We start from the raw sequence: 14,704 nt of genomic DNA, 5'->3' as shown, positions 1-14,704 counted from the left end.
TCAAATTCAAGCACACCATTCCTACACGTGCAAAACCTCCTGGGGAATATCTGTGGTTCTCCACAAAACACTTGATGCAAGGGTTCTGGCCTGATAGCATCACACTCTAACACTGTGACATGGTTTAGCTCAGTCACAACAGATCCTAACCACTAATCAGCAGAGACTCAAGGAAAGTGAGGGAAGAGTCGGGGAGAGAGAGAGAGAGAGAGAGAGAGAGAGAGAGAGTACTGTTTTCATAAATCAATAATGCAGGGCTAAGCTGCATGCAACTGTGAAGAAGACCACCATGTTTTTTTTTCATTGACCTCTAAAAGACTGCTAGAGTTGGGTTTGTGTGTGTGTGTGTGTGTGTAGGGGGCTGTCATTACTGCAACAGCATGGCCACTGACGTAACTGTCACTGCCTCCACATCCACCTAAACACTACTCTCTCTCTCTCCCTCTCTCTTTCTCTCTCTCCACATAATTAATAATTACTCATATGGCTAATTCAAATCCATGGGCTTTTATATTTCACAAACATTGAAATTCTAACCAGCAATCACATTTCACTAAGAATTCTTCATTCTTTTCATTGGGTTTTATGACAGAAACGACATCTTAAGCATTATGGAAGTAAACGTTTGCTGCTATAGAAAGAAAATATCTTTCACTATAGTGATCTTCGAAACTATATTTCAAGCTAAAATCTGCCAAGTCACAAGATGTCAAGTTAACTATTGAGCATGTACCAATGTAGCAAGGTACGAATAACAGATTCAAATCAAAATAATGAATAAAAAATTATTTACATCTCTCAGTGAGTTATGGAGCACACACTGGGAAGAACATATTGAATGGTCTATTTAACACATTCATTGATCAGGGCCTTTCCTATTTCTCTTATAGTCGTGACCTAGACTTTGAAATTAGAGTCATACAGCACAAATGTGCTCAAAAGTAAAGAAATATTCCATGGAAAGTCATCTGGTTGTGTGCCTACATTCAACCGACCAAAATATCTATGTATAGAATTCATGCTTTGCATTTCATGCTCATTCATAGCAGGACACATTTAAAAATCAATAACATTACTTCATTACCCTAGCATTTAGGGGTGTAACAGTATGTTGAATTGTATCGCTCAAAACAAGGCTCTAAATCTGATATTTCAAATGTCGAACAACATTCAAATACAGTCAGTACACTGCACAATAAACTAGGCTTTTCATCACAAAATACCCCTTGTACTGTTATTATACTTAATCAAGCCATACTCCCTACTCTGAAAAAGTAGCTTCCTCTTCATCTCAAATCAGGAGCGTCTACTGGGGATTACAAATATTCTCCTAAGCAAGCTGTTTTACACATAGTAATATTCTAACAGTGGAACTGAACTAAAATAGTAACGAGCACAAAACACACACACACACACCCACACACAGAGGTGCATTCATAGCTATATAGAATGTTTCTCAGTTTCTCAGCAGTGGAAAACACTGGATTCAAGAACACATCTACAGAAAGCAACATGACTTCACAGTACAGCTAGCTAAAAGCAGAATGTAAAATAAATACATCAATTTAAAAAAAGCCCCACAGTTCAGACAGACAGTGTGTCTGTGAGCGACAGCAGTAAAAGCGTGGCCGGATAGATAATGCTTAATTAGCCATGCTTCATTTTATTCCATGCTAATACACAGCTTTTGTTTTGTTATATACTGCTACGAGTCTAACCTGGATCCTGCTAACACTATAATTATTACGTTTCAATTATTGTACTCTTATAATATTGAATTTTTAATCAATTGAGAATGCTTTAATCAACACATGCTGTATCTGAAATCTATTATATCAAAACATCACCACACTGTATTACATCAAATTTGAATTTTGTGTATCGTTACAAGCCTAAGAGCTACATGGATAGCAAGCTAGCTTTTACATTTATCAAACACTATAAACAGTAACATGTGCTAGCTAACTCACCTCAGATTATCTCCACTACTTTGTAATTGAGGGCAACTTTACTGTGTGGAATAGAGATAAAAATCACAGTTTTTCTTAACTGGTAATCTATGTTGGTGATGTTTCAAATTGTTCTTATATTCTGAGCTAATATCATCTGTTCCTACAGCTGCAAGCCACCATTAGCATGTACCACTTTATATTTACATACCAGATATGTTGCATACTACAACAATTTTGTACTAAATTCTTGTTTTTTCCAAGAACTAAGATTCATTAACATTATTCCAGGCTATATCTTAGCTATATCACTAATATTAGGTCTAAAAGTGGTACACTTTATAATACTGGGGAAACTCTTGGTTCTAAATTGAACATAATATAGTAATATAATATACATAGAATTATTAAACATCATACAAAGGTAGCTTGAGAAATGCTTTATATTAACAGTGTAGAGAACTGTTCCCCATATGGGGACACAATTGCATAATGTACACAATTGGATGAGTATTGTACTGTGAGGAGGAAAATGAACACAAGCGTGACAACAATACAAATTTATGAACTGGTTCTTATTCAAAGAGCCTTTCAGCAGAGGATGTGAGAGGAAATAGTGCAAAAAATATAAGAAATAGCAGTTTTTAGGCAGGACTGCTTCTTTAAAGGAAAGTCTACAGCTCTATATGACAAGTCAAAATGGAAGGATTAGTAAGGAAAAGTAAATCTCAGGTGACAGACATTTGAAGAGGCTTGTTGGGTTCAAATCAGGATATTTCAGATGACAGAAAAAAATCCATCAGAGGAATCCATCACAGGAGGAGCCAGTTACATCAGTCATGTAGCTTATTTCTTTTACAGCACTACAAAGGAAACTGTGATGTAGGGATTTACAATAAACAGCATATTCATGACATTTTTTCCATAAACCTTTGTAACAATAATTGTAACACAGAGGTTAATTAAGAGATTTGCATAAACTGGCAAAACTCTATTCATTCATAGAAGATGAATATCATTGCATACTGAGACTCCATGCAATGTGCAGAACCAGCTGTAAACATATTAAAAAATCATTTGAAGGAATAAAGTTCATGAATAATGGAGGGAATGTTTGTATTTGATAGCTGCTAATCCATTTTGCTTTGCATGTTATATATATATATATATATATATATATATATATATATATATATATATATATATATATATATATATATATATATATACACCAAAGCTATATGTGATGGGTGTTAGCTTTGTGACTTTTTAAGCATAGTGAAATAAAAAAAAAAAGTGGGGCAGCTCAGGGAGGTTTTGAATGGCTGTGTGAAATAAGCAGTGAAGGAGCAGTGAATTGAGACAGACTGAAGGTCAGAGTGAGGCAGATGTGCATGCAAATCACGTCTCTTTTAGCTTAGAGCTCTTTTGCTTGCTTGTAGGCCTGATAATAGATGGGAGATACACATATCCTGGGGGCTGATGCTTAATCAAAAAAAAAAAAATCTATTTCTAAAAATGGCAACCATTCTGTATAAACAGAGTCTGTGTATTTTTGTCAGTAAGCTTGTTGGAGGATGAGAGCCGTGGCACAGATTCTGCCAAATCTCTCAAAACTGCCACTCTTGATATAAAGCATTTCAGTCTGCTAGGTACTGATAAAAGGCCAGATGATCTAACACTGACAACAGACAACAAGACATAGCAAAAAGCATGAGGATAGATTCACATGAAGAGCGCAATTCAAGGTACAATTCATGCGCCTTGTGTGTGATTGTGTGTGTTTAGCACCCCGGTGCCCGTCACTCAGCTCAGTCACTGATATTATACTCTGCTGAGACAGCTATTGCCTGGGGGTGAACAGCGTGCTTAATAAAGTGGCATTGTCCCTGAAGATGGGACTTTACCTCCAGGGATAAGGTAAAACACAGCGGTGTGAAGCCAATATCTATGTTCGTGAGCCATAGCATGCCTGTGTCAATACAAACGGTGTACAATCAATCTCAGATACTGGCAGAGTGCAGATTCAACACTTTGGTGTCTGCTGCTGCAGGATTAGGGACACTCATATAAGCCATAGAAGGGATTTAACTAGGGATACCAGTGTCATGATTTCATAAACTCATATAAAATATATTAAGCCATATAAAATGGGTGCCAGAAAGTGAAGAAAGTTGTCAGTTACAGACTTGGCATATCAGCTGGCTAGAAAGGCATTCAATGAGATGTTTGCAATATTTAATATTTACACAATTAAAAAAAAATCTTATAAAGACATGAAGTGATGTGTAATACTGTCATATATCTACCTGAAACTATCTATTATTTGTTACAAGCTTCTGTTTAGATCTCTGTTCTTGTCCTTGTGTTGTGGTTATACTAATTTTAACTATGCTTATGCAGCTTTTTCAACAATTTAACAATCTTCATCAGGTTATGTTCTCACCTTCTGCAGAAAGAGGACGATCCTCTGCACCATGTGGGCTCTTTGCTCCTCCAGGCTGAAGATGGTACGTGGTGTGCGGATGAACACCTTCGTCTTGCCATAAGCCACATCATGCTCAAAGCCACACCCTTGCAGCAGACGTTTCACTGCCTCCTGATCCGAGGGCAGGTCATGGTTCGGCCACGTGAACTCAGAGATCATCTTATACCTGATGTGACAGTGGAAAAGGACAGCAGTGAAAAAGACAAGGTATATGTGCAATCTTCATGGTGTCTTTTTATTTTGTGTTGTGAGGACCAAAGCAGATACAGACTTTATTCCATTTTAAACTTTAGCCATTTTCATTGGTGTGATGGCACTCAAGTCCTCAGTTTGTTGGTGAAGGTAACCATTCATTAAATCATGATCATGATTGAATTATGATCCAAAACACACAGTCAACACAGGAGACAAGATTCAGTTGTTCTTGAGAAGCCTCGTTAAAGCCTAGACCTGAACCTGAACGTTTTGTGAGATACCAGACAAGAGTGCAACAGCGACTCATCCCATGCAACCTTAAAGTGATTGAGGCATTCTGCAGTGAGGAATGGAAGAGGATCCTCAAACACAGATGTGCCAAGCTGTCAGAATCAACTCCAACTGTATTCGTGCCAAAACGAACTGAGGAATTACTTGTACTTTTTTTTTACATAAATAACTACATTTGGAATTTAGTCAGCTTCTTCAAATTTTCAGTTATTTACTGTTAATGAATTGCATTTACAAAAGAAGGTGACTTCTATCTGTAATTTTACATTGGATTTTGAATCATGAGAGAAACAACATAATAGTGATTGATAGTAGATTTAAATGGGGACACAATCGGAATGCACTGTACATGTTCAAAAATGAGTGAAGAAAGGAATAAGTTTCTTTGGAATAATCCCCACAGAGTCTTCAGGCCATGCCTCACTATTTAAGTAAGAGATTATATTCCATACATGTTCGTGGATCTTTCAGACATTAGGAAACAGTGAAGCATTTTGCAGAGTGACATTAAAACATCTCTCTCAGTTAGAGTTACTAACAGAGAGTCTTTATGCAACACAAGCTTTAAACTGAATCTGATCGGCTCTTTAGCACTCCGCTATGAGTGCTGTAAGGATTTGCAGTGAGAACATTAGTGAGAACAATTCCTCTACTTAATTTGTGTGCAATTTGGGTTGTCATGCTGGAAGCCTTTAGACTTAAAAATTTGAAGTGGCAAAATAATTGCTTCTGTTTGTATCTTAAGCCATACAGCTGTGATTTTCATATTGCAAGACCAACCCTATTTCTTTTAAGTGGAAAATCAGACATGCACTTCTATAGAATTTCCCAAATGAAGACTGCATCACTAAAGCCATCCCAAACTATTATCATCCCTTTAACATGCTTTGGATGTTGGATTATTGTTAAGTATTACTATTTTAGAATTTTTACAGATGTGATGAGGTTTAACAAAATAGATGGGCTGTGCAGAGGATGCTTACCTCTGTAAGAAGCGTGGGTATGTTTGACGGTTCGCAAAGCCAGCACGCCGAACACGGAGATTCTCCAGCAGGCCCAAGTATTCTACCTGGTGCTTACAGCGTTCATACTCGAACAGCAGTGGGGACTTGACGTCATTGGGTTTGATGCAGCGCACATAGTACGGTTCCTGTTCACACCATAAGATGGATGACAGACAGTGAAATAGTGTTAATGTGTTCACTTCCTTAACAAGCAAGAAGGAACAGATATGGTCTAAATTCTGACCTTAGAGGCTAAGTTCTCCACCAGTGAGATCATTGAGTTCTTGAAGAGTGTGGCAGCTGTGAGAGGACGCTTGGTGACTTCGGTGATGCTCAACTTTCCCTCTGGCCACATGACCTTCAGAACAGGGTTCGAGCTGCAGCACAAGTCATAACGGTTACATTAAAAAAGCAAAGCAATGATGTTGGGCATGAATAAGCCAGCAGCCTGGTGTGGACACTGACCTGTTGTACAACAGCCTCTTGAAGTCCTGGAAAAGGGTGTCCTTGTTCTTGTCAATGAAGCCCACCACAGAGTAGCTGGTAAGGAAAATTTAGAACACAGTGAGAGGGAGTGCTTTTAAACCTCCTTGTTTAATGGAGAGAATTAAAACATTATGGAAGTGTCTGAGCTAAGAAAATGACAGGAGGTGGGTGGCAGATTGATCTGACACTCAGTCTCAGACTTCTAAGTGCTACATTTATTGTTTCAGGCTCCTGAGAGGAAAACAGCATCATGTCGCTGACTCAAAGACTGCTCTTTTTCTCATACGTTTCACTCACAAAGATATTTTTAGCACCATTTCTTTCACACATATACATACAGTACTAGGTATGCTAAAACTAAATTATTAAGGTAAAGTTCAGGTTCTTCAGACCTCACACTGTAGAAAGAAAGTCAGTTGTGCTTTTACCAGGTTTCTAAGCCTGCTCCTGGTTTACATACAGTCTTCCACATATTAGTGTTTTCCCTGCTCCCAATCCAATTAACTGATTAAGTTGAGTAGTTTGTTAGAGCTCACTAACAAACACTCAAATATACAGGACAGGGGTTACTACCCAGGACATGGGTTAATTAAGACACAGATATTCTGACTGATCATCTTTATCCTATGATAAAACAATATCTGCAAGTGCTCTCTGCAAGGATGTCAAGGCCTTCATCCACAGAGCATAAAAGCTTGCTAAATGTTTTGAAGTATGTAAATGCTTAGCATAAATCATATAGTATGGCTTTCACAATCATCAGATCTCCACCCAGTTGAATACCAATGGGAGTTTTTAGCCTGATGTGTTAGACTGCACTCTCCAACACAAACTAAATAAATGGGATATCCTTCAGAGGAATTATACAGACTTTTAGAATCCATGTCAATGCACATTAATTTTCTTATAATTTATGACCTGTCTGTATGTTTCCATCAACCATTACTTATATAACATCTTCTATCACACAACATGTCTTTTCTTCAGTATACTTATAGCATTATTACAGACAGCACTTTACTGGCTAATTCCAGTACCTGTAACTATGGTGAACATGGGAAGATGAAGCACTTAAGCTTTCTGCATGTGTACTTACACCACATCACCTGCATAGTGGCGAATGCGAAAGTCTCGGTCAAACTCGAGGCTCTTGTCAGTGGGGGAGAGCTATGAAGAGAAACAGATTAAAAAAGGATGAATCTGGCTTTTCATTGTTGATCACAATAGTTTCTAGGCTTTTAAAAATAAGAACAGGACAGAAGCAGCCAAAAAGCACCAGCAAAAAGCACCCCCTCCCCACTCAGAGATACAGAAACCCTGGCCTAATAATGCCCACAGAGTGAAAATAGAAGAAAGGCACAGAGACTGACATAGAAACTAGAAATTGTGGATGCATTTAGTACACATGTATACATATAGAATTCAAGCAAAAATAGGTTGTAAAAGCAGAAGTCAGAGAAAATACATAGATGAGATCATATTATATTGACACTTTTAGCAATTTAGACGATGTTTATCTTTAGTATACATATTTATTATGCAAATGGATACAAAAATGTATTAAAGTGTTTGTTGTGAGAATTTACGAGAGTTAACATGAGGGGGCGCACTGCTTCCTAAACGTTAGCTTGCCATTAAATAAAATAGCCAAGCACTACAACAAGGCCAGTGGAGTAGGAACCTAAACCTTACCATCAGCCTCAGACTCTTCATCGAGAATATTTGTGTCTAAAATATAATCTAATATCTTTTGTATACTTTTCTGATGACAAGCTTCAGAATCTTGTATGTTGCAATATGACTGGCTTACTGCAGAGATTGTAATGGGAAAACATATTGTTAAGCACCATACTTAATATTCTAATATTTTTTCCAAAGGATTTTTCAAGGGTTCAGGCTGAAACAGCAATTAAACTTTCTTTGAATGTAGGAGGTTATTTTTTGTTTGGAATACAAGACCTTTTAGTAAACCTAGTAACATGCCAATAGAATCCTAAGTTAATATGGAATATCTATACAGTTATAGCAAAATGGCTAAAGTAGTTCACTAAATAAAATAGAAAATGAAATAAAATAAGGTATTAAATAAGCTGCTGTGCAACAGAAGGTTTTGACTGCAGTAACATTGAACATTGATAGAGCTCCTTAAGGTTTTTTCCCCTTAAAGGATGACATCAGGGAGAAGTGGCTTAACAGGTAGGACCAAACACTTTCATTTATCACTTCAGTCATACACATGAATCTCAGTGCTGAAACTCTCAACACCACTTTTGCCAATGCCACAGCTATATGTGAAGAGGTATTCCCATGAAAACGATTTTAAAACAGCTTAGTATTTTTGAAATGTCACAGATTACCATTTGGCTTTTCTGTCAGTGTCTTATTTATACCAGTATACCATCCATTACTACAATGGTTCATGAGTGATATGTGTAAAATAACACTGTTCAACCAACCATTGAATTGCACGACATCTAAATTGCACTAATTGCATCGTTTTGATAATAGCATATTTATGACAGGCAGTTGTTTCTTATGCAACATCAACACCATCCATCATCTAATACACCAAAGCGGGGGCAAAGTGTGTTGATGCGCAATGTGTCATAGGTTTATGTATATATTTCTGCCTGTCATTGCTTGGGCTCTTTATAACAGTCCTGGCATGATCATCTCTTTGCCTCAGTGCTGCTGCAAGGCTTTATGGGCATATTTCTGGTGTGTTTGCTTCAGCTACAGCAGACAATAAGCTTAGCTCTGAGGGAGCAGAGGGAGCTCATATCAGGAGCAAAGAGGCCACTTCACCAAGCACTTCACAGAAAGTGGGACAATCAGGAGCTGGGTAAAGACCAATTTAAACACTGATGGGAAGGATACCAAAAGAGAGGTGCATTTTCAATGAAAAAGAGAAGCCTTGAGGATTATTTTTGGGCCTGATCGCCAGAAGCAGATCACAATTCCATTCTTTGCCCTCCCATCCCATCTGCCTGCACAGCTCTGACAACTTCACGGCTGGCCAGCACAGGCCAGTCTTCAGATGGATCAGACAGAGACTTCTGAGCAACCTGCTGAGCTCCCTTCCTCGTCACATCTATCTCAATCAGTCACACTCTGAGATGCACACACATACGCACACACATATATAAACAAAGAACATTAAGGTTCATCAGAGCAATAATAGAATATGCAGATGCACAATGCACATTTAATTATCAAGTCAGACGGAAAGGGAAGGAGGCCGACAGACAGAGATAAGTCACACTGCGGAAAGGGGGGAAAAAGTAAGGGAATTGAGAAGCAGAAAGGCTTCGCACCTCATCTTAATATAGCAAGCATCCTCAACACAAAGCCTGAAGGCTCTAACACACCCTGTTTTTTGACGACACCAAATGAAAGCAGATGCGACATGGAGCAGATAATTAAGAGATGAGAACAGATTAGTGGCTAAGTAAATGTCGACTTTAATAAGTAGGAAAAAGTTTCAAGAGAGTCATGTACACAGCACTGGTTGTGTTCATTTAGATTTGTATGTGTGTGTGTGTGATATAAATATGAATTACTGAGTTCTGTAAGGCACAGCAGACAGGGTTTCCTGAGGTGCAAAAAAGTGATCACAGCTATAAGGATGCATCTTGATGGATCATCCAGCTCTACCCCAACCCCCTCCAGCTTTTTTGCCACCCCCAACAGTGTGCCATTCTGCCCACCACCTGTGCTTCTTTCAACAGCATGATCATTATGATGGCACCAGAATATACTCACTCTAACCACTATCAGATTGTAGGTAAGGGTAGGACCAATCAAAACAACCTCATGTTTCAATTTAATCTGAAGTGCTGGATTTTAAAGGGTCAAAACAGTTGGAAGAGTATATTATCTCACATACATATATCAAATCATTGCTTGCTTCACTGCAGATTTTAGGTACAGTAACTGATATGTAGCATATATTTAATTCAACTTCATTTGTATTGTGCTTTTAACAATGAAAATTGCCTCAAAGCAGCTTTAAAGGACTCCAGATATTACATTTGTATTTAAACCTTATTCCTAATGAGCAAGGTGATGATCGTAAGGAAAAACTCACTGAGTTAATAAAAAACCCTGTATATAATCAAAATAAATATCTAAATCAGCAACATTTGGTCCAAACATCCATCCCAAAGAATGCAGCACTATTAATACATCAAGCATAATGAGCTTATGTTATTCTAGGATGAAATTTCTATAGCAACTAATAAATGACACAGCTAAACAAGCTAAGCGACCTTGATCACTTTTACGCCTCTACAAATCAAAACACACATCTAACACAGACACAGGAACTATTACCAGAATAAATATAATGCCCAAGCGTGACATGTAAAAGATGTTGATTTTAACCAGCGTATCTGACCCAGGTCAAAACGTCAAAGCAGCTTAGAACAATTCTGCTTGAAATTCATTCATTCATAGATTTCCCTTCTGCTTTTCCTGGCAGGTGGTGTGTTAGTGACAGACTGAGAAGGTCAGTCCAGACCTCTCTATCCTCAGCCACATATTCCAGCTCTTACTGGGGGATCCCCAGACGTTTCCAAGCCAACTGTGAGATATAATCTCTCCAGCAGGTCCTGGGTCTTTTCCAAGGTCTCAGCAAAGTGGGCCACGCCTCATAAAGTTCTACTAAGAGCAGTAAGGTGCCCAAACCACCTAAATTTGGAGGTGCAGCAGCTCGCTCTCTGAGGCTCTCTCAGCTTGTCAAGCACCTCACACTAAAATGGAGCAAACCCTGTGGAGAAACCTGTATTTTTGCGACCTGTCACTACCCCTTCTCGACCACAGGTGAAATGGTTGTGGTAAAGACAGAACTGCATCTGCAAACTCAATACCTGCTCCACCATCACAGACCAGTACAGCAACTGTAATAGCAAAAGCAAATAACAGGGATATTCTTGTTTATTCCTTCTAGCCTCCACATACTGGACACTTCTCCAGCCTTCGCTGTGTCTTGAAAAAAAAAGTCCTGTCCATTAAAAGATTTTTGCATAAAATTAGTTAAACTGTCTTTAATATTTTAGAGCGCTTCTAATATGTAAATACATATTTCAGGCTTGGCCAGAATAAAAATGGACACGGGTAAAAGATTTTTAACCCACTGGACATAAAAATGTCTACTAGAATACCAGCATACTTTCAATTCACCTTGACTCTCAAACTGTGTGATTCTTACAGATGGCAAATTTTTCCCCAAAAGTAAATCCAGGTGTAGTTAGAACAAACATTAAAAAATCTGTGCTCCTCTTTCGCTTGAACCGGAGCCACTTAATTCACTGCATTTTCACCCAAAAATAGGAAACAGTAAACACAATACTATTTTACACTTCTGCATCTCTTGATGTAATAAACATTTCTCTGGTGGCTCATTCTGCTCTGATTCTTCAGGTCTGAGCCGGGTTCAGAAATCAGCCGCTAATGGGCTTCACTGCCCTGCCCTGTCTAATCAAAGCTTCATCAGTTAATGAGCATGCTCTCGCCTCCATTCAGCCATTTGCAACGGCGGCCTCCTGTCACATGTCTGCACCTTCACCCACCATGTGCTCACAGAAAGGAGGAAAAGAACAGAACGACCAGAAAACAAGAAGGAGGACTGAAGCCCACCCACCCTTCCCTAAACATAGAAGCCTTGTGTGAACGTCTGTGTCAGCAAATAACTGTAATTAAGAGCTGCTGGGAAGCAAGGCATTAAAATAAAACACATCTGGGATGATCAAAGAGGGTCACAGTGAGAGTATGCAAGACACTGAGAACATGGAGAAAGTTTTTATAAGAAAAATTTATACGAGAGTGGCACCTAGTTATTATATATATTATATATAATATATAGTTATAACCAGGTTATTAGACTTTCATGCAAAACAGATCTGCCAATACTGTTGTCTTCTGTGTATTCAACACTACATACAGGATACATGATTAGTGCAGAAGATACAAACACAGTCCTGGTTTCATGATTAGCCACTTCCATTGTCTATTGTCTATGGCTTCTGTGCTGAAAGTACTATCATCAACTGCAAAAGTATTTAAGAGATTTACTTTATATTCCTGAGAGGTTTGAGCCAGATGTGAATTTAATAGAATCAAGTGAGGTCAGGTATGAATCACAGTAAGCAACCTGCTCACGTCTGCAACCCTCCAGTACCACACACACCTCTGTACCTACAGGTGCATGAGAAAAATGTAATCCAGCCTTTTGCATACACAGTTTTTAGCAGTCCTTTAATCATGGTCATTGTGAGACCTCTGAACTCTAAAAATTGATCCCAAGCTTAATGTGTTAGTCTGCATTTATCATAGCAATTTGTGATTATATGCTAATTTAAACATATTTATTTTTCACTGTTTACAGATAATGTATTAGAACAAGCACAATAATACCACACTAAAAACCTATAACAATAATATAAAACCTTTATAGAAATTTAAGCCTGGTTCAAGAATTCCACCACAAACATAAAAAAATGCATTTTAGGTTTTAGTTGTTCATATTAAGTTACATTATTTCTATGCATTTTTTTGCTATTTGAATGCAAAATTATGAGACACTTAAGCGCAAGCAAAATGTGAACTGGATCAACTGAATTATTTGTACAAGACAAAGTTTAGGCGACAATCATAATAATGGATTAACTAGCATTTTATTCCCCTTTATTTTAATATACTAGTCTAAGCACGAAGAAAATCATGTTGTAAGTTGTAATATTCTAAAAGTAGCACAATAAAAAGATCAGTGAAATCTGTTGCCTTAGTTTTTTAAGGTAGATCCAATAAATTATTTTTAGAGAGTAGTCACCGTGGTAACTGTGCCAATTGTGCATCATTGCAGGGCTGCTCGCAATATGATTCTATGCTAATTAATACCATCTCTGTTGACAAATTTCTGAGGTTGCCAGGAAGACGACGTGGACAATGGTTCTGTGGTCTGGCATGTCCACACAGTTCTAAGCAGTAGGAGTTTTCATAGCGTTTAATCTCTTAAACTCTCAGGATCGGAGTCCAGTTATTTTCACTCTTATAACTACAAATCTTCTTCATAACTCTGAATGTAGTTAGTGGTAAACAAATATGATATAAATAGTAAATAAGCTGAGACTTTAGGGGGCATTGAAAAACATATATTTTTAAAATCTATCTTTAATAAATGGTTGATAGGCTTTAAAGTCGGTGAGGAGACCCAAAAAATCATTACACATGTAATTATCTGGCTGTAAGCAATGTGCATGTCAGTACATCTGTATTAAGATCATATTAAATAGGAAATTCCCAGTAATGGGCTTCCCCAGACTATTTTTAATGAACACCACAATATCTCTGAACAGTCATTAAAGGCCATTAAATGCAGTTTCACTTGCTATTGTGAAAGGAAGATGCCTAGTAAGGAGAAAGGCTTTAAAAGTAAAGAGGAGGCAATCAAGTAGAGCTCTAGGCTATAGATAATGCAGGTTACAGCAGTGTGATTTCACTCAAACATACACACACTCTCGAATGCAGAGACTAAGCCTGGGCGATGCACATTGCCCTTGCTCGCCTTTCTTCTCTCTTTTCCCCTTCTTGAGCTCACACATTTCACAATTAATGGAAAAAATAGCGCTTTACTAGACCTGCCTCAAATCATCCAGTGTGCAAAGCCTTAGCATATTCAGAACCAGTGATGTATGTAATTTTCCTGTAGGAGGCAGACTGCAGAGAAAATGTGAGGAGCAAAACAAGAAGAAGGGGAAAAAAAAGAAAAAAATTAATCCTCTCTGGATTTGACCGTAGCCTTTTAATGAGTGTCGCTTAATTATGAGTTAAAACATGAACAGTTATTGATATACATAAAATGTCAGGGAGATGAGTAATAGAAAATGGAAGAAATGGAAAAACAGAAAGTGTGACATGTTAGAATCACAGAGATGGAGTACATTGAGCAGCAGGTCTATTCTGTTCATTCTTGGACATACACTCACTGGCTTTAGAGGAGAGGAATTTAACAATGCATACATTTAAATGGAAAATGCAATCTATACATCCTGCGCCCACACACACACTAACAGCAGAAATGAATCACTTCCTCTCTCTTGTTTAGTGTGGCTGCAGTAGGCACTTCGACAGTGGGCAGTAATCCTCTGCATCACAAATGAGCTGTCTTGGCCAGTTGCTAAACAGTCACCTAGGGACAGATTTTTTGACTTGCATACCAGCATGTCCACACTCAGACTCAGCTTGCAGAACAAATATGGACGAAACCATGCACCCAGGCAGAACTGGTCAAT

At 38.1% G+C, this 14,704-nt stretch overlaps 1 protein-coding gene across 2 annotated transcripts in view; it reads right to left on the bottom strand.

The window, feature by feature from the left end:
- Window positions 1-14,704, bottom strand: part of myo1d (myosin 1D) — a 58,158-nt gene that overhangs the window by 23,408 nt on the left and 20,046 nt on the right. Inside the window, exons 12-16 of one of the 2 annotated variants that reach the window (XM_058406074.1) lie at window positions 7,510-7,580; window positions 6,393-6,467; window positions 6,172-6,304; window positions 5,907-6,073; window positions 4,396-4,603 (exon numbers count right to left, since the gene is read on the bottom strand). In XM_058406074.1, the coding sequence (XP_058262057.1) occupies window positions 4,396-4,603; window positions 5,907-6,073; window positions 6,172-6,304; window positions 6,393-6,467; window positions 7,510-7,580 (654 nt within the window). Of the gene's footprint in view, window positions 1-4,395; window positions 4,604-5,906; window positions 6,074-6,171; window positions 6,305-6,392; window positions 6,468-7,509; window positions 7,581-7,637; window positions 9,525-14,704 lie in introns of those variants that run through there. The other variant, XM_058406075.1, reaches the window with a different exon arrangement.

The sequence above is a fragment of the Hemibagrus wyckioides genome, linkage group LG13 (assembly GCF_019097595.1).
Source record: "Hemibagrus wyckioides isolate EC202008001 linkage group LG13, SWU_Hwy_1.0, whole genome shotgun sequence".
In the NCBI taxonomy this organism is placed as follows: Eukaryota; Metazoa; Chordata; class Actinopteri; order Siluriformes; family Bagridae; genus Hemibagrus; species Hemibagrus wyckioides.
The sequence above is the reverse complement of the archived record's forward strand: the minus strand, read 5'-3'. Positions and strand labels throughout refer to the sequence as shown.